General features: G+C 45.6%; 1 protein-coding gene across 1 annotated transcript in view; it reads left to right on the plus strand.

The window, feature by feature from the left end:
• Positions 1-27,843, plus strand: part of LOC149438005 (receptor-type tyrosine-protein phosphatase kappa-like) — a 197,632-nt gene that overhangs the window by 105,027 nt on the left and 64,762 nt on the right. Inside the window, exons 8-17 of the mRNA XM_089660339.1 lie at positions 1,287-1,368; positions 5,996-6,251; positions 11,605-11,644; positions 12,514-12,619; positions 13,373-13,422; positions 19,876-20,012; positions 20,321-20,408; positions 25,673-25,743; positions 25,843-25,879; positions 26,660-26,757. Of these exons, the coding sequence (XP_089516465.1) occupies positions 1,287-1,368; positions 5,996-6,251; positions 11,605-11,644; positions 12,514-12,619; positions 13,373-13,422; positions 19,876-20,012; positions 20,321-20,408; positions 25,673-25,743; positions 25,843-25,879; positions 26,660-26,757 (965 nt within the window). The remainder of the gene's footprint in view (positions 1-1,286; positions 1,369-5,995; positions 6,252-11,604; positions 11,645-12,513; positions 12,620-13,372; positions 13,423-19,875; positions 20,013-20,320; positions 20,409-25,672; positions 25,744-25,842; positions 25,880-26,659; positions 26,758-27,843) is intronic.

The following is a 27,843-nucleotide window of genomic DNA, read 5'->3' on the forward strand; positions in this document are numbered from 1 at the left end:
AGGGGGTATTGGGTATGGACTTCTCTATTGTTGAAACTGGAAATTAATCTGCTTATGTTTTGCCTTCCCTGGTTCCTCCCTCCTCCTTATCATCATCATACTAATTACATTTCACCACTTGACCTCCGGAAGGTTTTACCCCCTTCATGACTAGGGATTTTTTTGCTATTCAGCACTGTGATACTTTAACTGGTAATTGCTCGGTCATGCAACACTGTCCCCAAATGACATTTATATAATTTGTTTCATACAAATAGAGATTTCTTTTGGTGGTATTTGATCACCACTGGATTTTATTATTATATAAAAAAGACTGAAAATTTTCCAAGAAAAAACTAATTCTATTTTCTGTTCTGTGTCCACCAGCAGCAACCCCAGGAGGTAGGTCCAGAACAGCACAAGCGGTGCCCAAATGTCCATATTCAACCCAATAATCAAAACGTAATCATACTGGGCAGGATATAAAGAAAATTCAAACTTGCAAGCCTGGACGGTGACGTGGCTTTTGTAATGGCAGAGACCACACTTAAAAATGAAACTGGATAGTGGAATCAATTAAAAATCCACAATATTGGCCCATAAGGAACCCTCTGGGGTTACACACAAAAAAAGAAGAAAGCAAAGCCACATGAGCCATAGGAGGTGCACCTCCTGAGGACTGACCGGTTCAAGAGGCTCCACTGTCCTCCCTTTTTTTTTTTTATATTCCAGCCAGTATAATTCAGTTTTCTTGACTCACTCCTTGGGGCTGCTGCTGGTGAATCAGCTCATCCTAACTAATAATATGTCCATATCAGTGGTGTCTTTAGGTTTTTTGCTGCCCTAGGCAACAGAAAAATCAGACGCCTGCCAAGCGGAGATAGCCTAACACCTACCAACACCCCCTACCCCCCCCACCCAAGAGAGCCTTCCATCAACACCCCCCCACCCCCGGAAACAAAGAGAAAGTCACTCACCTTCACAGCTCTGGATATCCCCGGGAATGAGAGTCGGGCTCTGCATACACAATCAAGCAGCTTCTTTTGGATCCCACCTGGTCCCCGTGCTGCATATGTCCCTTCTTCCTGGGGGGGTGCTGCCCCCCTGAAAAAAAAAACGCTGCCCTGTTTGCCTGCATGCTGATTGGGTAATGGTTTATTTCAGATATTTCAAATCATTTACAATGTTTGATCCAAGTCTGATCTAATTATACAGGGTGCAATTTCCATATCACCTCTGGTCAGAAAGCCTTAACCAGCACACAGCAGATCAGTTCTGTTTCCTCATTAATGAATCTTCTTTTCCAGATCCTCCTCTTCACATGGAGAAGACAATAAGTGATGCCACTTTACAACTCCAACCAGTTCTCAGTCTGAATGGGCCAATCAGGTGAGGAACTGCTTAAAAATGACTAATGCGTTCTTGGAACTTCAGGATCAAAGGTCAAATAAGCCCAGCCTGCAAAAGAAATTGTTTTATACTTACTGTCAGGGCCTGGGTTCAAACCAGAGACCTTGGCTGTGTCTGACAATGTCTCTCCCTGTTGAGCCACCTGGAATACTGGATAGCTCCCTGAACAATTCCTTGAATGATCCTTCCTTGACCTTGTTTGTTATGAACCTTGAATCTCTTGCTCCTCCCCTGAACTTCCTTATTTAAGCCATGCCTCTGCACTTCCTCTTTGCCAGATTATTGTGCTCTCTCCAGCCAATATCTCGCTCTTGTCTCTCCTGCTGCCGTCCATAACTTTGCTACCACTCTTTACCGGCCTTTGACTTGCTCCTCAACTATGCTTCTGCCTGATCCCAACCGGTACCACTACTATCTTTGGCTTGGTTACTGACTATGCTTCTGTTTGATCCCTGCCTGTTATATACTACTGGTCCCTGGCTTCCTCAACCTTTGTGGGCCTATCCTGAGGACTGCAACCTGGTACTAACATGCAGCAAAACGCATCTCCACCATCAGGAGCTCTGCTGAATACCGGTTAGTGCTGAGACTCCGCACCTCAGGTGAGCCCATGTTATCTGTCAGGGTGACCTGCTTGTAAACCTATCCTGCTGGTTGGTGGAAGCCTCTTCGCTGTTATAGCTACTGGTCTCCGAGCCTGACCCTTGACTGCAACATATACCTTTCTGGAGGCCCATGTATTGAAACTGTTGCTTTGCTGTTCCTCGACTGCTGGAGGTATTTGACACAACATAAGTACATAACCTCTTTTGTCGTATAATGTAAAGCGAGCGCTAGAAAGCAAATAGCAGCCAAAGCACCAAAAGGGTACCAAATAACCTTTCAAAACTCAAAATATACAAAATGGTGCAGCGCTAAAATATTAAAATCATATAACATGAATAAAATGTCTAAAAGCAAAAATAACAGAATAATCATGAGTAAAGTGTCCAGTGACAAAGTGCAAAAATACCATAAGATCCAGTGACTTAAGTGATCACATATATTCCGTCACGAGCAAGGTGACAAATGGTGTAATCAAAATAAGGCTTGTCCTAGTATGGATGTAGGAAATTCAGTGTTCTCCATTAGAGAGTGCGCCTTCCAAGCCGTGGTGTTATACCCGGTGAAAAAGTGAAGGCTGTACACTCACCAGATGCACAGTGTGACTGCGCAGTAAGAGACAATATTCTCTTATGGACCTGTTGATGGCTCCTGTGTACATGGATCTGGTCAGGCTGGGTGTCCCTCACTCATTCTTGCCGTTAATGCAATTCAGTCTCCCCTCCTATAAGCGGCTCTATGGGTAGTGAATGGCTCACCAGGGGCCAAAAGAAAAGAGGAGGCCAATAGCGTAATCCCATTTTAAGGAATGGATTTATTTGAATAAGTAGTGTAACATGAGGAAGAAACACACTGACCGTGAGATGAGTATAAAGCATACCCCCTTTGATTATGTGCGTTTAGCACGAAGGAGCTACAGCGTCGTGATGTCACGCCGTTGGCATCACGTGGTCCCGGTTGCCATCTTTATACTCATCTCACGGTCATAGAGCCGCTTATAGTAGGGGAGACTGAATTGCATTAACGGCAAGAATGAGTGAGGAACACCCAGCCTGACCAGATCCATGTACACAGGAGCCATCAACAGAACCATAAGAGAATATTGTCTCTTGATGCACAGTCACACTGCATCTGGTGAGTGCACAGCCTTCATTTTTTCACCGGTTATAACACCACGGCTTGGAAGGATCACTCTCTAATGGAGAACACTGAATCTCCTACATCCATACTAGGACAAGCCTTGTTTTGATTACACCATTTGTCACCTTGCTCGTGACAGAATATATGTGATCACTTAAGTCACTGGATCTTATGCTATTTTTGCACTTTGTCATAACCTCTTTTGTGTGAGAAGATGCAATGGTCATGGGGTGAGGGCCATCTCACATGACCACTGTGTCCCCCACCAGAGTCATTGCTACATTTGGACGCACTGCTAATATAAAATAAATAAGACTTTCTATCTAGTTACTGTTTTGTGTAAATAAAATGTGAGTGGGGATGCATTGTTGCATCTATTCCCAAGATGATCATCAGTGACATGATCGGATTAAGTAAAAGGATAATTTAGAGATGTTTCCTAGCACTTGATTTGAATTGTTTTGATGTTCTCCAAGACCTCTGCTGGGATTTGGTGCTTTGGTACCATCCCGTACCTGGTTGTAGGCAGAGAAAATAGGAGGGCTTCCTTTATACCTGTGGACCAGACACCACTGAAGTGTAGAACAGGGAGCAGGATGGCACATTGTGGCATGGGTGCCAGAAGCTCAATCCACAGAAACTTCCTTCTGAAGGCAGGCTTGACTGTGAGGGCTTACGCAAACTGAAAGCGGGGTTCCTGGGAGCAGACAGACCAGAATTCATCTGGTTAGGGCACTAGAATACACAGCAGGCTGAAAGTAAGATCTGCACAAGTGGTGGTTGGTAGCCAAGAAGACAGACAGCAGGCAAAGTAGTAAGCAAAGTCTTGCTCAGAAGGCAAGCCATGGTTACACCAAAAACCAGAATAGAAGAGCCATGGTCAAGATCTAGCCAGAGTCAAACCAGGAATCAGCAGAGATAAGCTGTTGTGAAGAACTAGCCAAAGTCAAATCAGGAATCGGTAGATACGAGCTATGACCAGAAAATTGCCAAGATTAAACCAGGAATCAGCAGAGACAAGTTATGGTTAGGAACTTGCCGAGGTAAAACCAGGATTTAGCAGAGACAAACCATGGTCAGAAACTCGCACAGGTCAACAGCAGAGTAGGGACAAGTTCAAAGACATGCAAGGGCATCAACAATGGGGAAGCAGATTTTAGGAACAGGTTTGGAGTTCAAGCTGCAGGTAACAGCTGAAGATCATCCAGCAATTTACTAACCCAGCTCTTTTCCTTAAATTGGCCACTACTTCCGCTAGAGAGTGTAGGAATAGCATAACCTAGGACAAGGTATTGGTAGAAGAGAGTACCCCTTGCTAGCACAAGGCCCTTCTAGGGGAAGGCACTAAAGACTCACAAATTTGAAGAATTTTACATTTTGCTGTGTTGGAAGCCCATTAAAAAATGGGCTTCCTTAATGTAGTGCATGTTAAAGGGAGAAATCACACACATTGATGTGCATGCGCATGTACTGCGACTCACAGGGCAAGTCTAAAGAGGACTTTACAGTTACAAATGGTGGATTGGTGGAAGCAGTGGAAATGCTGGGTACTTTTGTGTCCTTTGGATTCTCCTGCTATTCTTGATTCAGTCTATTGTCTGTAAAAAGTACATTCCAAGGGAGAGGTCAAAGAGAAGGAGGACAACAAAGAGAAAGGTGGAGGAGAACCGACTCATCTGTTTTCCCTTATGTTATTATACACAGCCCTCAACTTTCACATTAAAGTGGAATTTTAGTCAGTAAATTACATCCCGCTACAGCACTTCAGGCTGGCCCCTTTTGCAGGTATATCTATATAAATCATTACAAAAAAATGCACATACTGTTTTAAATCCAGTAATACACTGTCCCACCTGCTCTGCACATGCTCGGTTGCTCTCTATTTTTGGCATTGTGCTGATTTTGTAGAAGCCGATCCTCTGACAGACTAAAGATTTACTGCTGCTCAGGGGCTCTGAAGCTTCAGAAAAATTGCCTCCTGCAGAAAGAAGAACCAGGAGCAATGCTGGAGGCAATTTACGGCACACATTCATTTTGGTAGCATCATATTAATGTGGAATGTATGGTCCTTGCTAACGAACATAATTTTTTATCAAGTTGTTATGGGTACAGTTCTACTTTAAGGTGCATATGGAAGCCCTGGGTCTTTAGAATCCTAACAACACCTCCGATTTGAACCAACAAGGGAGCATCTATCTATTTACATGTCTGTCCCTAAGATTCTTCAGTGTTTGAAAAAAATTTCATGAAATATGACGGATTTACAGTTCATCAGAATTTCTTCATTTGTGTTGATATAATAATCAAAGCTGGGAAATTATATGTATTAAAGCGGAGCCCCACCTAGAAGGAGAAGTTTCACTTTAAGTCTTCATCCCCCTCTCCTCATTGCATCTTTGGGGAGGGGGGTACCTGAATTTGACAGGTACCCGCTCCCACTTCCACTGTGATCACCAAGGCGATCGGAAGAGGAAGCTGTCCCCCCCCCCTCCGTGGTCTTCTGGGACACATGACTGGTCCCAGAAGACTACGTGACCATTCAAAAAGTACAGCACTACTCGCGCATGCACAGTGGACACCCAACTTTGAGGCCACAAGCTGTCACAGCCGGGTGCCCACACTGAAGATTCCGGCACTGGGGAGAGAGGACGGCCAGTAAACCCGGCTGCAGCGATGACTCCACAGGATCCAGGGACAGGTGAGTGTCTGTTTTTTTTTAAAAGTCAGCAGCTACAGTTTTTGTACTGTAGCTGCTGACTTTTATTTTTTTAAATTTGACTGGACCTCTGCTTTAAGGACAGCAGAGATAAGGACACACATTATATTGCATAGCTGAGATTATTCTGGTATTTTCCTCCTCCAGATCTTATGAGATCATTGTCTTTGGTGGTCAGGAAGGCAATTCAACAAAGGAGTGTCTGAATTTCAAAAACACCCTATACAACTCCAGCTGGACTTCAGGCCGTTATACTGCAGCTGTCCTTCCTGCAGAGGACCTCACCGGACCCAGAACCTTCATCCTGGGGGATAACCACCATTATAATGGGTTCCACAATGCTCCTCTTATCCCCAACCACAACTACACCGTCTACATTCGGGTCACCAGCCACTGGAAACACGTATGTCTATACTGATGTCTATACTGATGTCTTCCTGGTGTGTGAGTGCCATGAATGAGGGCTGAGAGTCGCTGTTTTTTGGAGATTGTGGAAATAATTGCAGATTCATGAATAGGAATCTAAGGACAAGTCATTTAATTAACATATTTGGTGTGTTATGGTTCCTAGAGAGTTATGTTTCAGTGAGTGCTTGTGAGAAGGGTGCAGTACAAAGGCACAACTGTCTTGAGCCGCTTATGAACCGTGACATTGGTCTGGAGACTTGAAAGATGCCGACAGTGTCTGCAACGAGGAGTGGAATGCGACCTGGCCATTTTGCACCCAAATTGGAGGCTTCCTGAAGTGAGGTAGACGTAGTCCCTACACTGTCCACCCTCCTCCGGAACCTTCCCTACCACTAAGCACTGTCCCTACCAGACGCGTATCCTGTCCATATACTAACCACTTGCTTAATTGCAAACCCAGGAGCCTTAAATAGTCTCTGCCTGACCCAAGATGGCCACTGAAGTCACATGGGGTGCCAGCGTCCATTCAGACAGCTGCCTCCTTGTGACCGCAGGAAGTCAGAGGAACCAAGTTCCTCACAACTTTCTTCCCCTTCTTTATCGATTAATATCTTAAAGGATGTCCCTGTTGGGGACCATATTTATTTGGTGACCGTAGACATTGAGCCACTTTATACCAATATTAAACAAAGTGATGCTTTGTTAGCTACTAATCTATCACATTTAAAAGAACCTCAAATCCAATTTATATGGGAATCTTTAAGGATGCCCACATGAGAAAAATATATTCAAAATATATTTTTAAAATATTCTTCCCAAATATATTGATATATATTTGAAATGCTACAATTTTGGCCGTATTCAATATATTTCAATACATATATAAATATATACTGCACGTTGCAATGCGTTTTTGTATATATTACAAAATGTATGAAAATATTTTTAAAAATATATATATTTTTAAATATATTCTTCTTTTTTTCAACATATAAAAGTCATTTTTACATTTTGTCACATACTAGGAGCGCAGAGAGAGAGCACAAGCAGACAGATTGCATGGAACCTGATGTGCGGGCATTTATTGGAGTTTTTTGGGGTACAGACAATAGATCTGGTGTCCACAGATCAACACCAGACTCAGCAACACAGTAAAGTTCTCTGGAAGGCAATATGGGACAACAGGGGGCCAATACTCCTCCAGGTTCAACAGGACAGAGGGGTGGAGGTTCCGTGGGAATTGAGGTTCATGGGAAGAATTGGGCTCAGTCTTTTGGGCAACATGGGGTTAGCCCACTTACTGGAAGCGGAGAGCCGGACATGGAGGGTTACAGTCCACACAGGCAACTCATGGCCAATTCACATAGGCAGCTCCAGGCAGCAAAGAGTTACATCCACCAGGGGAGAGCTCCGGGCAGCAGGCTCACTGGCAGCAAAGGGTTAAGTCCACCAGGCTCAAGGGCAGCAAAGGGTTAAGTCCGAATGGCACACAACAGGTAGCAGTCTATGGCAGGCAATGAATTAAATCCAAATCGCACCCAACAGGGTGGCAGAACTTGGGCAGCCAAGAATTAAGTCCAGGCTGGATCCTCAGCACAGGGGCTGGCACACAGCACACGGGCAGAGCACAGGGTAGCAATTCAGGGACTCACCAGCCAGCAGTGGCCCCAGCAGAGGAAGTCTAGACAGATAGGCACCAACTCCGCAGGGGCAGTCAGAGGGCTGTGTGTCTTGGCCGCAGCTTCAAGACCACACAGGCAATGTAGAACCACAAGTCCCAGCAGTGCACAAAGCAAGACACAGTTCAATGCATCTCCTAGTTAAGACTGCAGCCATGAGCTGCTCTTTCCATCCTGACTCAAGCTCTGCACATTCTAAGAGTCCCTCTCCCCACATAGGTCCTTTCCAGTTCCCCCAAGCCTCAAGCCCCTGGTGCCGACACAACTGGCTTTTCACAGCCACAGGAAACCATGCTGTCTGGGCCCCCTGCTTGAGATCCACCTCATCTCCCACACCCTGCGGGGAATAGGAACTCTGAGATTTAACTAAGCAGACACACTGCTTGCTGGACACCCCCATCGAGTTCAACAAACAACACAAAAACAAAACAACATTTCTGATCTCCATCACACATATATTTGTAAATGCATTCCAAAAATATAGATTTGTATTTTCAGGACATACAGAATACTTGAAAATGTATTTTAAAAAATATTTTTCATATATTTTGTAATAAAAACGCATTTCTCCGTCAAGAAGCTGCTGGAACTCGAGACAGTGAATCTGGCTATTGTTACCCCAATATCCAGACGACACCAGTCTTGAAGTAAACCAGGAGGTAGACTAGTTTATTTGAACACAGATACAAGATATATACACTCAGGGGACAGTCCCCCCTCCCTGCATAATGACACAGGGTGGGGCAATCTACAGTTAGTAACAAGAGACACACAGGTATTCAAACTTCACACCAGCAGACAGTCCCATCAGGAGGGAAGGCTGCTGGAGACACCCCCCCCCCACACTAAGCTAATACACAAACACATACATCCCATAACAGTTTGCTCCCAAGCAAGACAAACAATAGAACAATGAGATGCAGCCACATAACACCAGACAATCCACAACCCCCACCCCACCTATCTCCTAGACATGTCTACACAGTCTGAGACAAATCCCCCCAATATTAGGACAGATCACCCCTAACAGGCACAGGGTGATTTACACATACAAGGGATATGGGGAACTGAGACAGGGGTCTCCCCACCTTTCCGAAGTGAGCTGGGTTCCATGGGCCCCCCACCCAAAGTGACTCCTGTCGCAGTGATGGCGATCGGTACTGTCTGAGATCTCACAGAGGAGACCACGGCAAGCTTCGTATTCATTCCACATGGTGTGGGGACTATTTGATTTATAGACATTTATTTTACATTTAACTTTTGCATTTGGTGGTAACACATTTTTTGAGGTATATATTATATGGAACAAAGTTATTTGTGTTCAGTCCTTTCATGCAGAAACAATGTAGTACTGTCTGTGATACTTTTTTTATTTGCACTAACATACAATTTCAGGACAAGCTTTTGGGGTATGCCCCCTTCTTCATGGTCCAAGCAGTGCAAGGTTTGGACCTTGAAGAAGGGGACACACCACAAAAGCTTGTCCTGAAATTGTATTTTAGTGCAAAAAAAAGGATCACAGACAGTACTATGTTTCTGTGGCAAGTGCACTAATACGGCTACAATCAGTCCTTTCATGGTCATTTGTGGTCGCAAACATTTTTTTTTTCTATAAATCGATTATTAAGGGGGCCCCATGAGGGAGATTTCACTTCATTTGCGGTCCATGCGGCAGGTCCAGACAGAGCTATGAGAGGATAAATATCTCCTTTGTGAAGACAAAACATTTAACAAGTCCAGCCCTTCCCCGTCCATTAAAAAGGACTGGAGTTGACCTTTAACTGGCCGCTTCATAAAGGTTTGAAATGGTTTTGATTTCCCTTTTTTAACTCCTCGCCCTCCAGAGGATTTCTCCACCTTTCCTGACCAGGCCATTTTTTTTGCAGTACAGCACTGAGTTACTTTAACTGACAATTGCGCGGTCGTGCAACACTGCACCCAAATTAAATTTACGTCCTTTTTTCCCCACAAATTAAGCTTTCATTCGGTGGTATTTAATCGCGTGTGCAGTTTTTTTATTTTTTGTGCTATAAGCAAAAAAAAGAAAGACGATTTTGAGAAAATAAACAATATTTCGTGCAACGCTGCACCCAAATGAAATTTACATTCCTTTTTTTCCCATAAATTGAGCTTTCTTTCAATGATATTTGATCACCTGTGCGGTTTTTATTTTTTGTGCTATAAAAAAAAAATATTGACAATTTTGAGAAACAATATTTTTGACTTTTTGCTATTAAACATGTCCTGTAAAAAAAAATGTAAAAAAATCAAATTTCGTCATAAATTTCAGCCAAAATGTATTCTGCTCCGTGTCTTCACTAAAAAAAATCCCAATACGTGTAAATTATTTGGTTTATGTCAGGGGTGGGCAACTGTGGCCCTCCAGCTGTGTAGAACTACAAGTCCCATGAAGCACTGCAAAACTGACAGTTACAAGCTTGACTCCCAAAGGCAGAGGCATGATGGGACTTGTAGTTCACCAACAGCTGGAGGGTCACAGTTGCCCACCCCTGGTTTACGTCAAAGTTATAGCGTTTACAAATGGCGGTATAGATACTGGGATTTTTTTAAAAAAAATTTCTAGTAATGGCAGCGATCAGCGACTTATAGCGGGACTGCAGTGAACCTTCTGACACCGGGGGGTGGAACTGACTTGGGGTCACTGACATCCCCAGTGACACCAACAAAGTGATCAGCGCTAAAAAAAAACACTGACACTGTACTAATGGCACTGGGAAGGAAGGGGTTAACATGTGGGGTGATCAAAGGGCTAACTGTGTGCTGTTTTTCTAAGTCCTGTGTCCGTGTGCTTCACTGTAAGCACACTGCTTTGCCATCCTGTAGCAGTGTTTCTGCTATAGGGTGGTCAGGAAGCAGTTAAAGGGTAACTCCACTTGACCAGGTCAGCCATGGAAGAGTGTGGAATGAATTGTACACATTGGTATTGCTGGCTTTCCAGATCGGCCATGGAAGAGTCCGGAATGAATTGTACACATTGGTAGAACTGGCTTTCCAGATCAGCCATGGAAGAGTGTGGAATGAATTGTACACATTGGTATGACTGGCTCTCCAGATCGGCCATGGAAGAGTCCGGAATGAATTGTACACATTGGTATGACTGGCTTTCCAGATCAGCCATGGAAGAGTCTGGAATGAATTGTACACATTGGTACGACTGGATTTCTAGATCGGCCACGGAAGAGTCTGGAATGAATTGTACACATTGGTATGACTGGCTGTCCAGATCAGCCATGGAAGAGTCTGGAATGAATTGTACACATTGGTACGACTGGCTTTCCAGATCAGCCATGGAAGAGTCTGGAATGAATTGTACACATTGGTACGACTGGATTTCTAGATCGGCCACGGAAGAGTCTGGAATGAATTGTACACATTGGTACGACTGGCTTTCCAGATCAGCCATGGAAGAGTCTGGAATGAATTGTACACATTGGTACGACTGGATTTCTAGATCGGCCATGGAAGAGTCTGGAATGAATTGTACACATTGGTATGACTGGCTGTCCAGATCGGCCACGGAAGAGTCTGGAATGAATTGTACACATTGGTGTGGCTGGCTGGTTGTCTGATGAGCATCTGTAGACTTTGATTATTTAAAAGTCCCCACATGAGTTGTAATGTATTTATTTATTTTTTTTCTGCTCCAAGGTGGAGAAATCATCATGTGCTTTTTCAGGGTTCCTTCAAAGTAAGTTTGTGTGTTTGTATATATATGCTGTTTTATGATTTTAAAGGCTAAGTTCACCTTTGGGAACATGCAACATATTCCTACTCCTGTAGCCTCTCCTTGCCCCCCTCTTCTCTGTGACAGCAGGCCGGGGATCTTCTGCCCACACCTGCTGTCACATTTTGAAAAGAGGCGGAGCCCCGCACAGTCACATCATTCATGCACAGGCTTCTGTGAATAAATGAACTGCAAGTGCCAATAGCCTTTGTGGCTGACAGTTTGTAGTTCTCAATGCAGGGGCGCTGGTGAGCACTCTTGTAGTCCATTGAGTCCTCCTTTCTTTCTGTAACGGCCTGCCCATGTGATGTATGAGCAGACAAATACTCTGACAGTCTGCAGGAGCCTTGCATTGCACCCGCAACCTGCTGAATGCTTTACAGGCTCCTACAAAAAAAGGTTTATTCTTCTCCTTCATGTGTATAGCTATTTTTGTAGTTTAAGATAGAGCAGTGAAGGGTTAAAACCCCTTTTTCTCTGTCTGTGCACCATTGGGGGAAATAACCTTCACTTTCTGTCCCAGGCGCAATGGGAAATTGAAGGAATTCTCCCAAAGTGAGAGGAACCCCACCTGGAACAGAAGTCCCTATTAGAAGTTTTCCTCTCACCTTTTTTGGGGGGGACAACTCTAACGTTTTGGATTTCCTCTTACTTTCTTTCACCAGGACAAACAGAGAGAGCTCTATCTCATCTTACTCACGTACCTCAATTGACCACTGTTGACTGGTGTACATGGAACCCATTCCATATTGATATACTAGAGTGCATTGTCCACATCAATACCCTGGAATGTATTATCTAATAATAGTTCTCTCTTTTGGTTTCCATCACAGTTCCTGTGAGCAGCAACATTCACATCATTGTGGGGTCGATTTCCACTGTCATTTTACTGCTCATCCTTCTTCTCCTGGTGATCCTATGGAGGAGACGCTCTTCACGGTTTGTGTCTGTTTCTGAGAATATAGGAAAATATTTTAAATTGTCATTTAGATTAAAATTCCTCTGGATGAAATCCTTGGATTGCAGACTTGGAAGTAACATAATAAAGTGTACCCATGCTTCTTCCAAACTCTAAGCATAGGTAGATATATCAATTGGATAACAAAAGGAACCTTCAAATTGATGTACCTTCAAATCATACTGGAATAGTGTACGGCATCAACTTTAATACATGTAATACATTGGTACATTTACAGTAAAAGCAGAGCCAAAGCAATATTAGAAGACACAGTATAGTAACAGGGCAACTACTGTACTCAACTGCCCAAGACTGGCCAGCCAAAAGGGGAGCACACGAGCTGAAATTGGGTGCCAGAGATGTGGGTGCCAGAGAGGTGTCCACCATGTTTTTTTTGTTTTTTTTTAAATTTATTTATGGATTTCAAAATGCCAATATTATCTGATTTGAAGAAGTGTTTAAACTAGTCATATGCATAGGAAGGGCTTCAGTTCAGGGGCGGACTGACCACTTGGAAACTCGGGCACTGCCCGAGGGCCCGGGGTCAGTAGGGGGCTCCATGAGATGCCCCTGGTACCTTTTTCATAGGCTTTTTTGAGTTTGGGCAAGGACACGGGGTCCCAATGATCCCCTATTGCCCGGGGGCCCCATGAGTTGTCAGTCTGCCCCTGCTTCAGTTCTATCACTAGTAGTCTTGGTGTGACCCATAAATATAGCTTTTTTTTTCTCAGCAGTAAATCAAGACGTTCATCTGATATCCCATTAAAGGCTCAAACTGGATTGGGTAAGTTGAAAATCGTTATATTTTTTGGAAAATATCTGGGGTGGAGGGTACTGGGGGTTCAAACACCCCAAGTCTACTTTAATTACCTATCTGTTTCATGAGAAGAGAGGTTGGAAGCAGGCATGGAGGGTACAGAGAGTACAGGTGAGGCCTGCCATTGGAAGCGGGCATGGAGAGAACAAATGAGTACTACTGCTGGAAGCAGATATGGAGGCTACAAATGAGTACTGGTGAGTACTGCCACTGGTAGCAGGCATAGAGGGTACAGAGGAGTACTGGGGAGTACTGCCACTGGAAGCAGGCATGAAGGTACAGATGAGTACTGGGGAGTACTGCCACTGGAAGCAGGCATGAAGGTACAGATGAGTACTGGGGAGTACTGCCACTGGAAGCAGGCATGAAGGTACAGATGAGTACTTCCACTGGAAGCAGACATGGAGAGAACAGATGAGTACTGGTGAGTATTACTGCTGGAAGCAGGTATGGTGGAGGGTACAGATGAGTACTACCACTGGAAGCAGGCATGGAGAGAACCGATGAGTACTGGTGAGTACTACCGCTGGAAGCAGGTATGGAGGGTACAGATGAGTACTGCATATGGGAGGTTCAGCTAAAGCACAGCGATGTATTGCTTGACAGCCAAACCATTCACAATTAAAGCATTGCTAATCAGGAGAACTGTTTCCCTGTTGGCTGCCACAGTGAACGGAAGAGCTGACTCCTTACTGGTCATGGCACCAGTGATCCAGATGAAGTGGTGGTGGACACCTCCTGGAGAGGGCACCCAGCACTGGATCCCAGCAAAGATGAGTGTGGCAGTATTATTGCTATTATACAGGATTTATATAGTGCCTACAGTTTGCACAGCATTTTATGGCCCAGGGAGGAGATGTAGAGTGAGAAAAGGAGAGGTCCAAGGATGGGGCCTTGGGGTAGCCCAACAGAAAGAGAGAGAGGAGCCAAAAAGATCTGTTTTGTTTTGTTAGAAAGGTCACTATTACTCTAACTACTAGACATGTGCAATTTATTTCAGTCCGAATCTAAATTCAAACTGATTTTTGGTTATTCGGAGATTTGGATGCATCCAAATTTCCGAATAAATATAGTAACAAATTTCATTAAAATTCTTTTAGTTTCATTAGTTTGTTTTCTAACAAATTCCAAATTTTCAGAATGATTTCAATTTGAATCAGCCAAAAATTAATTGACCGATCTGAATTCTGTATGAAGAATTGCTGGTTGTTTAGGAGAGGGCTGGGAAACTGGACTCCTTAGCAACCAATGGCTCATCAACTGTCAGTGGTTTCCCCACTGACAACGAAATGTAAAAAAAAAAAAAGAATTGCCAGAAATTATTTATTTATTTATGGCGTTGCCCCCCCCCCCCCCCCCCCCCATCCATACCAGGCACTATGGGTCTGGTATGGATTTTATGGGGAACCCAACACCAAAATAAGAATTAAAAAATGGCATGTGACCCCCCAAAATCTATACCAAGCCCCTATCTGAGCATGAAGCCCAACAGGCCAGAAAAGGGGGGGGCGAGCGGGAGCCACCTCCTCCTGAACCATACCAGGGCATATTGATGGGGACAAGGGTCTCTTCCCCACAACCCTGGACTGTGGGGGTCTGCGGGTGGGGAGCTTATTGGAATCTGGAAGTCCTTTTTTAAAAAACAAAAAACAAATGTCCCCCGAAGCAGATCCAACGTCAGTCACAATGAACGCCAGACGCTGACCTGAAGAAAGAAAAAAAAAAAAAGAGCCCCGCACCCTACGAAGGCTCCCGCCGTCTGACAGCTCCACTGAATGACAGTTCTTAACCACTAGCCTACCGGGCACTTCTACCCCCTTCCTGTCCAGGCCAATTTCCAGCTTTCAGCGCTGTCACACTTTGAATGACAATTGCGCGGTCATGCAACACTGTACCCATATGAAATTTTTATAATTTTTTTGTGACAGATAGAGCTTTCTTTTGGTGGTATTTAATCACCTCGGGGGTTTTATTTTTTCTTAAACCAAAAAACCACTAAAAAATTTGAAAAAAAAAAAAGTTTTTTCTTAGTTTTTGTTATAAAATTTGGTAAATAAGTGATTTTTCTCCTTCACTGATGTGCGCTAATGAGGCTGCAGTGATGGGCACTGATAGGCTGCACTGATGGACGCTGATAGGTGGCACTGATGGGCACTGATAGGTGGCACTGATGGGCACTGGTAGGTGGCACTGGTGGGCATTGACAGGCATCACTGATGGGCATTGAAAGGCAGCACTGATATATGGCACAGATAGGCGGAACTGATAGGCGGCAGATAGGTGGCACTGATAGGCGGCACTGACTGGCACTGTTAGGTGGCACTGACTGACACTGTTAGGCGGCACTGATAGGCAGCACTGATGGGCACTGATGCACACTGATAGGCGGCACTGACTGGCACTGATAGGTTTCACTGATTGGCAGTACTGATAGGTGGCACTGATTGGAAGCACTGATAGGTGGCACTGACTGACACTGATGGGTGACACTGAAAGGCAGCTCAGATGGGCACTAAGTGGCATTGATGTGGCACTGATGGGCACTGGCAGGTGGCGTGGATGAGCACTGACAGCTGGCACTGATGGACACTGACAGGTGGCACTGCTGGGGCTACACTGATCAGTGCCCCGATGATCAGTAGATGTCCCCTCCGAGGAATGCCGATTACCGGCTCTCCTCTCCTCTGTCAGCGTGACAGCTCGAGAGGAGAGAAATGCCGATAACCAGCATTTCCCTGTTTACATGCGATCAGCTGTGATTGGACACAGCTGATCACATGACCGAGCCGACATCTTCAGCTCTTTCTGTGGATTGGTGATCTGCTGTGTCCGATGGACACAGTGCACTGGCAATCGCCGCGCTGCGCACTCCCGGAGCCGCACATGCACAGTGAAAATGGGAGGACGTCATTTGACATCCTCCCAGAACGAGAAAACCACCTTGCACCCATCATTGGACTATATGGCGGGTGGGAGGCGGGTAAATAACAAAGGGGAAGGGCCACCCAATGATGTTGCTGGGTGATCCTGCCAGCTTTTGACATCATTGACTGGGTCATGCTGGGTCAATGAAGTCACAAGGGGGCGGGGTCACATGGTGACATCATCGGGTGGGCCTGTCCCTTTGTTGTTTAAGAATTGTCAGATGGTGGGTGCGATTGTCGGGTACGGAGATCTTTTTTTTTCCTTCAGGTCGGTGGCCGGTGTTCATTGTGATTGATGATGGATCTACTTCGGGGGACATTTATTTTTTATTTTTTGTTTGTTAATAGAGGTCAAAAACTGGTGTTGTGTTTTTTCTCACTTTTTACACTTTTTTGGTGAATGAGCAAGAGTACTATATACCCCATATTTATTCAAATGGGGGGGCTGGAATCTGGGGGGCCCCCTTGTTAAAGAGGGCTTCCAGATTCTTACAAGTCCCCTGCCCACAGACCCCCACAACCACAGGCCAGGTTTTTGGGGAAGAGACCCTTGTTCCCATCAATATGGGGACAAGGTGCTTTGGGGGGGAGCCCCCCTACTCCAAAGCTGCCATCCATGTTGAGGGCATGTGGCCTGGTATGGTTCATGGGGGGCGCTCCCTTTCCTGACATGCTCAGATAAGGGCCTGGTATGGATTGTGGGGGGGGGGCATGCCTTTTTTTTCTTTTTTTTTTAAATTTCATACCAGACCCAAAGGGTATGGATGGGGGGTATCCCACGCCATTTTTTTTTCTTATTTTTTCATTCATTTTTTTACATTCAGCCATCAGTGGGGAAACCACTGACAGCTGAGGAGTCATCGGTTGCTAAGGATGTGGAGACCGACTTCCCGGTCCTCTTCTTAACAACCAGCTTTTCTTCACACAGAATTCAGATCAAATTTTCAACCAATTCAAATCATTTTGAAAATGTGGAATTCCTTATAATAGAAAAAATGTAAACTAAACGAATTATGAAATTAATCCACAAAATTAAATTAGTAATATAACAAATTTATCCACAACAAAATACATTTTTCCATTCTGCACATGTCCTAACTCCACCCAATCACTCTGTTTGTTTGATATCTCACTTAATGGTCATCTATATAAATATAATTGTGACGTCAATCTATGGGGTTTATGTACTAAAGCTGGAGAGTGCAAAATCAGGCTCACTTCTTCATAGAAACCAATCGGCTTCCAGGTTTTGTTGTCCAAGCTGAAGTTAGAAGCTGATTGGCTACCATGCGCAGCTGCCCCAGATTTTGCACTCTTACTTTTAGGCTCCATGCACACTAGGGGTTTTGTTCCCCCCCTTCCAGTCCGGAAACTTTCCCCCCTCCCTTCCAGTCCGGACACTTCCCCCCCCTTCCAGTCCGGACACTTTCACCCCCCTTCCAGTCCGGACACTTTCACCCCCCTTCCAGTCCGGACACTTTCACCCCCCTTCCAGTCCGGACACTTTCGTCCCCTTCCAGTCCGAACACTTTCCCCCCCTTCCAGTCCGAACACTTTCACCCCCTTCCAGTCCGGGCACTTTCCCCCCCTTCCAGTCCGAACACTTTCACCCCCTTCCAGTCCGGGCACTTTCCCCCCATTCCAGTCTGGACACTTTCCCCCCATTCCAGTCCGGGCACTTTCCCCCCTCCCTTCCAGTCCGGACACTTCCCCCCCCTTCCAGTCCGGACACTTTCCCCCCCTTCCAGTCCGAACACTTTCACCCCCTTCCAGTCCGGACACTTTCCCCCCATTCCAGTCTGGACACTTTCCCCCCATTCCAGTCCGGGCACTTTCCCCCCCTTCCAGTCCGGGCACTTTCCCCCCCTTCCAGTCCGGACACTTTCCCCCCCTTCCAGTCCGGGCACTTTCCCCCCCTTCCAGTCCGGGCACTTTCCCCCCCTTCCAGTCCGGGCACTTTCCCCCCCTTCCAGTCCGGGCACTTTCCCCCCCTTCCAGTCCGGGCACTTTCACCCCCTTCAAGTCCGGACACTCCCCCCCCTTCCAGTCCGGACACTTTCCCCCCCCCCTTCCAGTCCGGACACTTTCCCCCCCCCTTCCAGTCCGGACACTTCCCCCCCCCCCTTCCGGGGACACTTTCCCCCCCCCCTTCCGGTCCGGACACTTTCCCCCCCCTTCCGGTCCGGACACTTCCCCCCCCTTCCGGTCCGGACACTTCCCCCCCCCCTTCCGGTCCGGACACTTCCCCCCCCCTTCCGGTCCGGACACTTCTCCCCCCCCCTTCCGGTCCGGACACTTTCCCCCCCCTTCCGGTCCGGACACTTTCCCCCTACTTCCGGTCCGGACACTTCCCCCCCCTTCCAGTCCGGACGCTTTAACCCCCTTGCAGTCTGGACACTTTCCCCCCTTCCAGTCTGGACACTTTCCCCCCATTCCAGTCCGGGCACTTTCCCCCCATTCCAGTCCGGACACTTTCCCCCCCTTCCAGTCCGGGCACTTTCCCCCCCTTCCAGTCCGGGCACTTTCCCCCCCTTCCTGTCCGGACACTTTCCCCCCCTTCCAGTCTGGACACTTTCACCCCCTTCCTGTCCAGGCCAATTTTGAGCTTTCAGCGCTATCACACTTTGAATGACAATTGCGCGGTCATGCAACACTGTACCCATATGAATTTTTTAGCATTTTTTTGAGACATAAAACTTTATTTTGGTGGTATTTATTCACCGCTGGGATTTTTATTTTTTTGCTATAGAAGTGAAAAATTCAAACATTTTGAAAAAATTGTGTTTTTCTTATAACATTTTGCAAATTAATAATCTTTCTTCATAAATCTTGGCCAAAATGTATTCAGATATACTTTTTAGTAAAAAAAAAAAAAAAATAGTTTATAACCAAAAATTAGTTTTTAAAAAATTGTTTTTATATTTTTTATTGTTTTTATATTATTATTATTATTTTTTTTTTTTAACATACTGTCACCCTAGTAGTACAGTGTCACTACTACTTGTGGGGGGTAATGGAGATTTTTTTTTTTTTACACTGATTGCTTTTACACCCATAAAGGCTGTAAAAGCAATTATTTCTCCTTCTCTCTGGCTGCATTCCTGTAGCCATTGAGAAATACTGTGTGAGCTGTGATTGGTCACAGCTTTTCACATGGTACAAGGCTGTTGTGAATAGCCCTGTACCATGTGATCTCTGTGATCATTCACAGATTTCACACGTAGTAAGCAATGATGTCAGGAAGTGACATCTTGCTTACTACTCTTCATGTGATCATTGATTGGCTAATCAGTGATCACATGATCGGGACCTCACACAGAGGTCCTGTACATTGATTGATGTTCCACAGTGGGCACCAGATCGTGGTGCATGAGCTCCCAGGGAGCATGCACAGGCAGGGAATGAAGGAGGACGTTTATAAATGGCAACCTGCTCCTGCATTGTTCCTGTCCAGCCGTTTCCCTGATGGATAACTATTTTCCTACACCCCTTCCAGGTAAAAAGAGAGACATCCCTGTAGACAAATTCTTGGAAGTTGTGAAAAATTTCCGGAAGAAGGAATTAGCGGACCAGGTTGAAGTGGAGGAAGAGAACGCAAACATTTCCCCGGTTGGACGGTACCTGGAATACCAGGTAGGACACCGTACGGTTTGGTGTTCACACATGGCCCAAGAGTTGTCAGACATTCAACAGATTGGAGTCTTCCATACAAAGACAAGACTATGATGGGATTATGGAGAGGATGAGTTCATCCAAGATCTGGAAACTCTTGTTGTACACATAAAATGCCCCCACTAGACTGGAAGTCCTCTGTGTGACCAAGTACAGATTTTTAAAGACTGAAAATTACTTTTAGAATTGGTTTAACATGATGAAGCTTGTATGAGATTTTAATGGTTGGGTTTATATTTACTTCAAGTGATTCCAATATCTCTGTGTAGGATCTTCCCGGGGGGTTGATGAGTTCCTGCACTGTAGGCCAAGCTGAGGAGAACCAAGCTAAGAATCGCTACAAAAAGGTCTTACCATGTAAGTATGAGCTCTCCGATAATGTACTCTACACCAGCGTTTCTCAGCTTTTGTTCAGTCATGGCACCCTTTAATTGGACACAAAATCTTGAAGAACCCCCCAGTCTGAAATGTAATAAAATGTAAATGTCTTATCAGGGGGGAAACTTGAGCCTAGGAAAATGCACACAAGCACCTTGATGAAATTAACATCACATAAGAAGCCCCCATTCACACCAGAGGAGATCTTCCATCACATAAGAAGCCCCCATTCACACCAGAGGAGACATTCTATCACATCAGAGCCTCCTCTTTACTTCAGAGTCCCCTTTAACATCACAGGCCCCTATCCTGTTAGAGATTCAACCATTATGTCAGAGACCCCATTCTGTCAGAGCCCCCCCCTCAAATCAGAGTACTCCATCACAAGTTCCCTCTATACATCAGAGGCCCCCATCACCATAAAGTTCCCCATCACAGATTGAAAACCCCCCATCACATCACTTCCCCCCTATACATAAAGTCCCCATCACATCAGGGTACCCCATGACAAATTTCCCCCCTTTACATCACAATATCCCCATTACCATGGAACGCCCCCATCATAGAGTCCTCTCATCTATCTCCAATCATGGACAAAATGGGTATTATGCTTGTGGTCCCCCATGGGAATCCAAATGGCACCCCACAGCACTCTGGTTGAGAAACACTGCTCTACACATTGGAGTTGATGTACTAAAGGAGCAGAGAATTGTGTCATGTGAATTGCACCTTTTCACAATATTCTCATTTTCTGAGATTGTGGATTTGGGGCTTTCATGAGCTGTAAGCCATAATCATCACAATGATGACAAATCACGGCTGGAACTATCTTGCTTTGCATGTAATGAGTCTCATATATTAGTTTCACCTTTTAAGTTGCTGCACTGAAATAAATCAACTTTTCCACGATATTCTAATTTTTTGAGTTTCACCTGTATGGTGGCTGCCCATTCAAGGTTTATCTCGTGTTGAGATGTGATGAAAAAGGAGAGATTTGGTCTTGGAAATACGTGACCATTTTATTAACAATTTCAATGATCTTGAACTCTTCCATTTTTTTTTTGCTCTGTTCCTCCTTTCTGTGTGTCCTGTTCCCTCCTCAGGAGCTGCTGGATTTTGGTCCCCCCTTCATCTTCATAGCCAGGCAACATCCATTTTCAGAAGGCACACTTAGTCAGATAGCCAGTCCAAAGGCTTTGTTTTTGTTATTTATTAGGGGTAAATAACTTGGATGGGGTTGGGGGGGTCATGAAATGCCCAGAACTTGGTCAATGTGGAACTTTGAGGACAACTTGAGTGATCACAGACTTTTAGCAAAGATCCCAGAATGTACTCCCTCCAAAATATCTGTACATCCTGGCTAGCCAAAAGTCCTAACTTGATTTCAAGTACTTTAATCTTCCCTGCAAAATGCCAGCGCACCTGGCTGCAACTGAGAATTCCCCAAACAAGGGTGGAGGATAACAGTATATTGTCCCTCCTGAACGATAGCTGAATATCACACCAGGCTGCGATCTCCCTTGTACATGTGGCACCCTCCTAGGTAGCTAGGGGGAGCTAGATGATTATTTTTTAGTTAAAGGCTGAGTAGCAGCCCGGTGGAATAGTCAGGGCTGAGAGGCACTGCAGACCAGCTCTCTGGAACTCCCCCCTGATCTAGAGACTTGGAGAAATCTCTAGAGCTCAGTGGGAGGGGGTGAGGAGTGGCTGGTCTGCACTCTGAAGGGATCCTGGCCAATCCCCAGGCAGGAAGATTGGCATGGGGTCAGGACACCCCTAAAGAGTGACTGGGCCTGCTCAGCAGCAGGAAAGTTTGGGTGGAAGATGGACTGAGCAGGATGGTGTGTGGAGGCTGGAAGGGGGTCAAGGAGAGGGGCCTACCTGCAGGAAGAGGAGCTGGAAGAGAGGATCTCTCAGCCTCACTGTTCCCTGAGGAAGGACAGCCTGGGAAGCAGAGAAGGAGCCAGCCCAGCATAAGGCCTGAAGGCAGCCACCAACCCACAAGCTTGCAGGAGAGACTGAGTGAGTAACGCCATACCCCCTGGAGGAATTATGGAAGGAGACAGCCCAGCAGAAGGCCTGAAGGCAGATGTCAACCTGCAGCTTGCAGAAGAGGGACAGTGCTTCAACATTTCCTGGACTGGAGTAGGGGAAAGGGCATTCGGGTGTGAAACCTGACTAACCCCCATCTGGAACTTCTTTCATTTAAGGTGGCAGCTTCTGGGACCTCTTGGCCAGGGATTCCCTCGGGCAGCTGGATGAAGAGGAGATTTCATCTGGGGTCTGAGGAGGTACACAAAGAGAAGCTGGCTAGCTCTCCAAGGAGAGAAAAAATCCTTTCTGACTACATGTACATAGTTCCAGGAAGTTTTCCTCAGTTTTACAGTTCCTTGGACATCCCACCCCATCCAAGTTATTTACCCCTTAATAAGATCCAAAAAACCAAGTTCAAGGACTGTTTGCTGTCACTGGAGTGCAAGTCTGGAAGGAAATGCGTGTTGCCTGGCTGTGCAGAACTATAGGGGGACCCATATCTCTAGTGACTCCTAAGGGGGTAGCGCTACATAGGCTCTGGGGGGTGAAAAGTGTAGAAGAACTTCAAGGACAACTGTGGCTAAACTGTTTTCTTAGCACAAAACTCCAGATTGTGTTCTCAGATGAAATTACTTTTAACAGACTGGTATAGCACTTCCAATACTGATCCCAGCACTGGCACATTAGCACAAGAGTATCCCAAGCAGGGGTTGAAGGTCAAAAACTGTCCCTCCCGGATGGTTAGCTGGGTATTGCACCTGGCTGCCTCTCCTCTATAGGCTTTGGGTGGTGAAACAGACTAACTTAGTCCCTTTTATTCCTGCCGCATAGATGGCAATTTCTGTCCAGGCCTTGACAGGGTGTCTCAATCAGTCAAGAGGAGACTGAAGGGGTGAGGGCTCCTCTCAACTTCCTTCCTCCTTTCTCTCAGCACACTGTCTCTCTCTTATGTTCTGCCGGGAGGCAGAGCCCCCCAGCACAGGGGTCCCATTCAGGCCTCTGGATCCTGGATTCTATCCCCACATGACCAGGCTCCTAAGAATATATGAGCCAACTCTCCACCTTCTGGACTCTACCTACACAGGGATTGGTAGCACTCCCATAAATATTCAGGCTTCTATCTCTATACCTCCACCCACTAAGTTCTGGAAGCTTCCAGAAGCCAGGGGGAGGTGACAGAGGCTCAGCCCTCATAGCTGGCCAGCTAACCTGTAAACAACCCCAAATAACCCTGACTGCACTAGCAGTGAAGCTGAACTAAACTTACCTAACCTATCCACACTATGTACACAAGGGGGTGCTTCATATGTTTCTAAGGTTTGTGTTCTGTTTACAATGTAACTTTATGCATTGACCAACCTCCATAGACCCATCCCAGCTCCTCTTTAATATGTGTTTTTACGGTTTTGACCATATACAATGAGATACAGAAGCAGTAAGGTACAATCACTGTGTTCTGATACTAAGAAGCAGAGTCGGTGTGGGCGGGGCTTAAAAGGGAACTCTAAACTCTTCTTTTGCTAATGCCCAACCATGTAGGTGGAGGCCACGGTCATGGGAAATCTGCATTAAAGCGGGACTCCTACTTAGAAATGAGCACTTGTTGTGGCACAATTAACCTGTCAAGTCTCACTCACTTCATAGGGATTTTACATGACTGACTGTACACAGACTTCCTTCCATGGTGCAGCACTTGTGAGGGGATACTGTGGAACCTTCATCCTGCCCTCCAGCCCAGCTTTGATGCCATTTCACAATCAGTGACTTGCTATTGAGGATCCTCTTGCATTTTCTCTCCCTTGACACACAGCTAGATACATGGGGACTCCGTGTTGTGGTTCCGGTCCTGGGTATGGGGCACCGGCCACTAGGGATGGGGTTCACTTAGTAACCTCCTTGTGACCAGAGCACACCGTCATCCTTACCTAGTCACATGGTACACACCCCAGCTGGCAGCTTAAGCACCGAACACTCCACTGGTTACTCATGGCAATTAGATCTGTTACTTGCAGTATTCTCCACTCGTGAACCTTTGGTGTTTATCCCTTGTTATAAGCCCTGTTCTTTTGTTACGCCATGCATTGCATCTTCTTGACAGACGTCAGACCAGGCATTTTAAGAAATAACAAATATTTTTACTGAAGTAGTGCAAAGGCATACGGGAACGGTTCTTCCAAAGCAACTTCACCTATATTCCTGTACAGGGTTCTCAAAGTGCCCCATAAAGTGCCTGTACTTTAGGCAGATGGTAAGTTCATTCAAGCAATCCCATCAAGGCAAGAGTCCATTTAGATAGTGAATCCAGAGGTAGCAAGTAGTCCTTTACAGTCCATGATCTGGCAGTAATCCACAAAGTCAATGGGTGGCAGCTAAAAGTCCATAGGAGTTCTCAGCCCCATAGGGAACCCCAACTGGGCCCCCAGAAAGGGGCATAGTCTGCCAGAGTGACAGAAGTCCCAATTCTTAGATCATCTTACATCCTAATAAAACAAAAAATACAAAAAATGTCCACTGTCCCAGTCTATAACTGGCCTTCACAGCAAGGAGCACATGGAAAAGCGATGCATGTCAAAAAACAAGAGAAAAATTCCCAGCTCAGCTTGCCAACCAATACACACGTAAGCTACAGAGCCTCGTCACAGCACCCCGATGTCCTGTAGTTCCTAACTCTACAAATTTTGAGAGCCCCCATAGTAGAAGCATGTATTTAATGGATAGACCAAGGACAGGTGGACCTGAGGGAGCCCACCCCTCCTTAAAGGTACAGGAGCTCACTGGACACCCAGCATGTAGCACAATGGCAGCTAAGGTGTCCAGTGTACCCCTTCAACCAAACATTCAACAGTACAAAAAATGACCACTGCCCCAGTCCATAACTGGCCTTCACAGCAAGGAGCGCATGGAAGAGCGACACATGTCATACAACAAAAGAGAAAAATTCCCAGCTCTAACTTGCCAACCAGCCTGCAAACAAACCGAATTATCCTGTCTGACAGTATGCGTTCAAAACAGGGGTTTAGTTGGCACACATTTGCAAATACATGTGTAAGCCACAGAGCCACATCACGGCACCCCGATGTTCTGTAATTCCTAACTCTACAAAATTGGGGTTGGAAAGTCTCAATATTTTGTTTAGCAGAGTGTTCATATTCTCAGTATACAAATGTGCCATACCTGGGGGTATCATGACTTCTGTCTTTGTTATACAGATGATGACTCTCGGGTGGTCCTGAGGTCCAGTCCCTCCAGATCAGATTATATAAATGCCTCCTACGTTGATGTAAGTATTGAGCTCTATCCAGATTTGTTCCTGTATATATCTATTCATAAATAAAACTGTACAATACAGTATATGTGTGTCAAATATCTTATTTTCCAGGGATACAAAGCTCCAAAATTATACATAGCAACACAAGGTGAGTGACCGCTCATACATATTATACTGTGTGCACCAGATAAGGCTCTACATATCAGACTCTGCCATCAAGGCTTCATACTGCCCAGTTGCCATGAGGTCATCAGTAAATCACTGTAACGTCTTGTCGACCAGACTTAAAGCGAAGCTCCAGTCAAAATCTAAAAAAAATAAGTCAGCAGCTACAAAAACTGTATCTGCTGGCTTTTAGGAAAACAGGCACTCACCTGTCCCTCGATCCAGCATTGTCCTCACCGCAGCCGGTTTCACTGGCCATTCTCGCTCGGTGGCATCCTAAGTGTGGGCACCCAGCTGTAGCAGCTTGCGACTTCACAGCCGGGTGCCCACGGTACATACACGAGTAGCACTGGGCCTTGTGAATGGTCCCGTAGTCTTCTGGGATCTGTCACGTGTTCCAGAAGACTACAGGGAGGGAGGAAGGACAACTTCTGCTTCTGATCGCCTAGGCAATCGCAGTGGGATTGGGTACCTGCTCCCCAAAGATGCCAGTCCTTACCAGGTAGTGGGGGATAAAGTCTTAAAGTGGAACTTCCCCTTTTGTGTGGAGCTCTGCTTTAAGTCTGTATGTAAAGGGATGCAGAGCTGGGAATTTGTAGCTCATATATCCTCCAGTAATGGGTTGAGTAAGATCTGTACAGCCCAAAGTCTTCTACATGGAATGTATTTTTATAACAGCAATATAGTCTAATGACATTTGTCTGCAGGAATGGCGTGGAATGTTTTATGATCATTTATTTCAGACTTATTACTCGTCTTCCAGGTCCCCTTCCTGAGACTCTGGCAGACTTCTGGAGCATGGTGTGGCAGGAGAACAGTTCCGTCATTGTCATGCTGACGGGATTGCAGGAGCAGAACAAGGTGAGGTGATGAATAGTGAAGGAGCGGTGACTATGGATGTGAGGACAATGAAGCTGAGAGGATAGGAATCTTTGATAGATATAGTGAAGGGTAAATAATGGATAGTGAATGTGTGGTGTGTGATAAACTGTAAACGTGAGATGTCCAAGAAGACAGGTCAGGTTGTAAAAGGCTGACAAAGTATACACAGTGAACTTGAGGTGGTAATAAAAGTGAGATAAATATTCAGTGAAAATAAGAAAAAGTATGGTTAGCTTGAGATGGAGGACCATGGTGAATAGTGAAGGTGGAATGGTAGAAAGAGAACATGAGACAGTGGGCAGTAAAGATAGAAAAAATAATAATGTGAGATAGTGGCTCATGAAGATAAGATTGTGGACCATGAAGCTGAGATGGTGGGCCATGATAATAAGATGATGGGCACAAAGTATGGAATAGTGGATAATGAATATGACATAGTGAACAGTGAACATTGGTTAGTGGACCACGAAACTGAGTGATGTATCATGCTAATAAGATGATGGGCCATGCGGTGAGTTGGTAAACCATGAGACTGAGATGATAGTCCATGACACTGAGATGGTGTGCCATGATAATAAGATAGTGGGCCCCAAGTATGGAATAGTTGATAAGGAGTGTGATATGGTGAACAATGAGTATTGAATGGTGGACCCTCTGGCTGAGATGATGGACCATAATAATTGAGATGATGGGCCATTTGATGAAATGGTGGACCTTAGGACTGAGATGGTGGATGGAAACCACCGTGACTTGGGCTCCTGGAGGGGCCTGGGGGCCTCCTCCTTCCCACTGACTATGGACCCAGGACTAAGGCGATCCCCCTCTTGGAATTACAAGGAACCTTTTCCCCAAGAGGGTCATATCACTTCCCTTGGTATCTGGCTGTCCATGAATTATACCAGCTACCCTTTCCATGCAATTAGAGCTGGAGGGACTGTTTCTGGAACCCCTTGGCATACTATTTATAATGGAACTATGTGCAGGGGATGAATTCCAGCATATGTGGGCCTAAGAAACTTTATTGTCTGTGACAGGTTTCCTGGCACCAACTATTGTTTGCTGTAA

This window comes from Staurois parvus, unplaced genomic scaffold (genome assembly GCF_062004578.1).
Source record: "Staurois parvus isolate SC_StPar_1 unplaced genomic scaffold, SC_StPar_1.0 ptg001227l, whole genome shotgun sequence".
NCBI lineage: Eukaryota > Metazoa > Chordata > Amphibia > Anura > Ranidae > Staurois > Staurois parvus.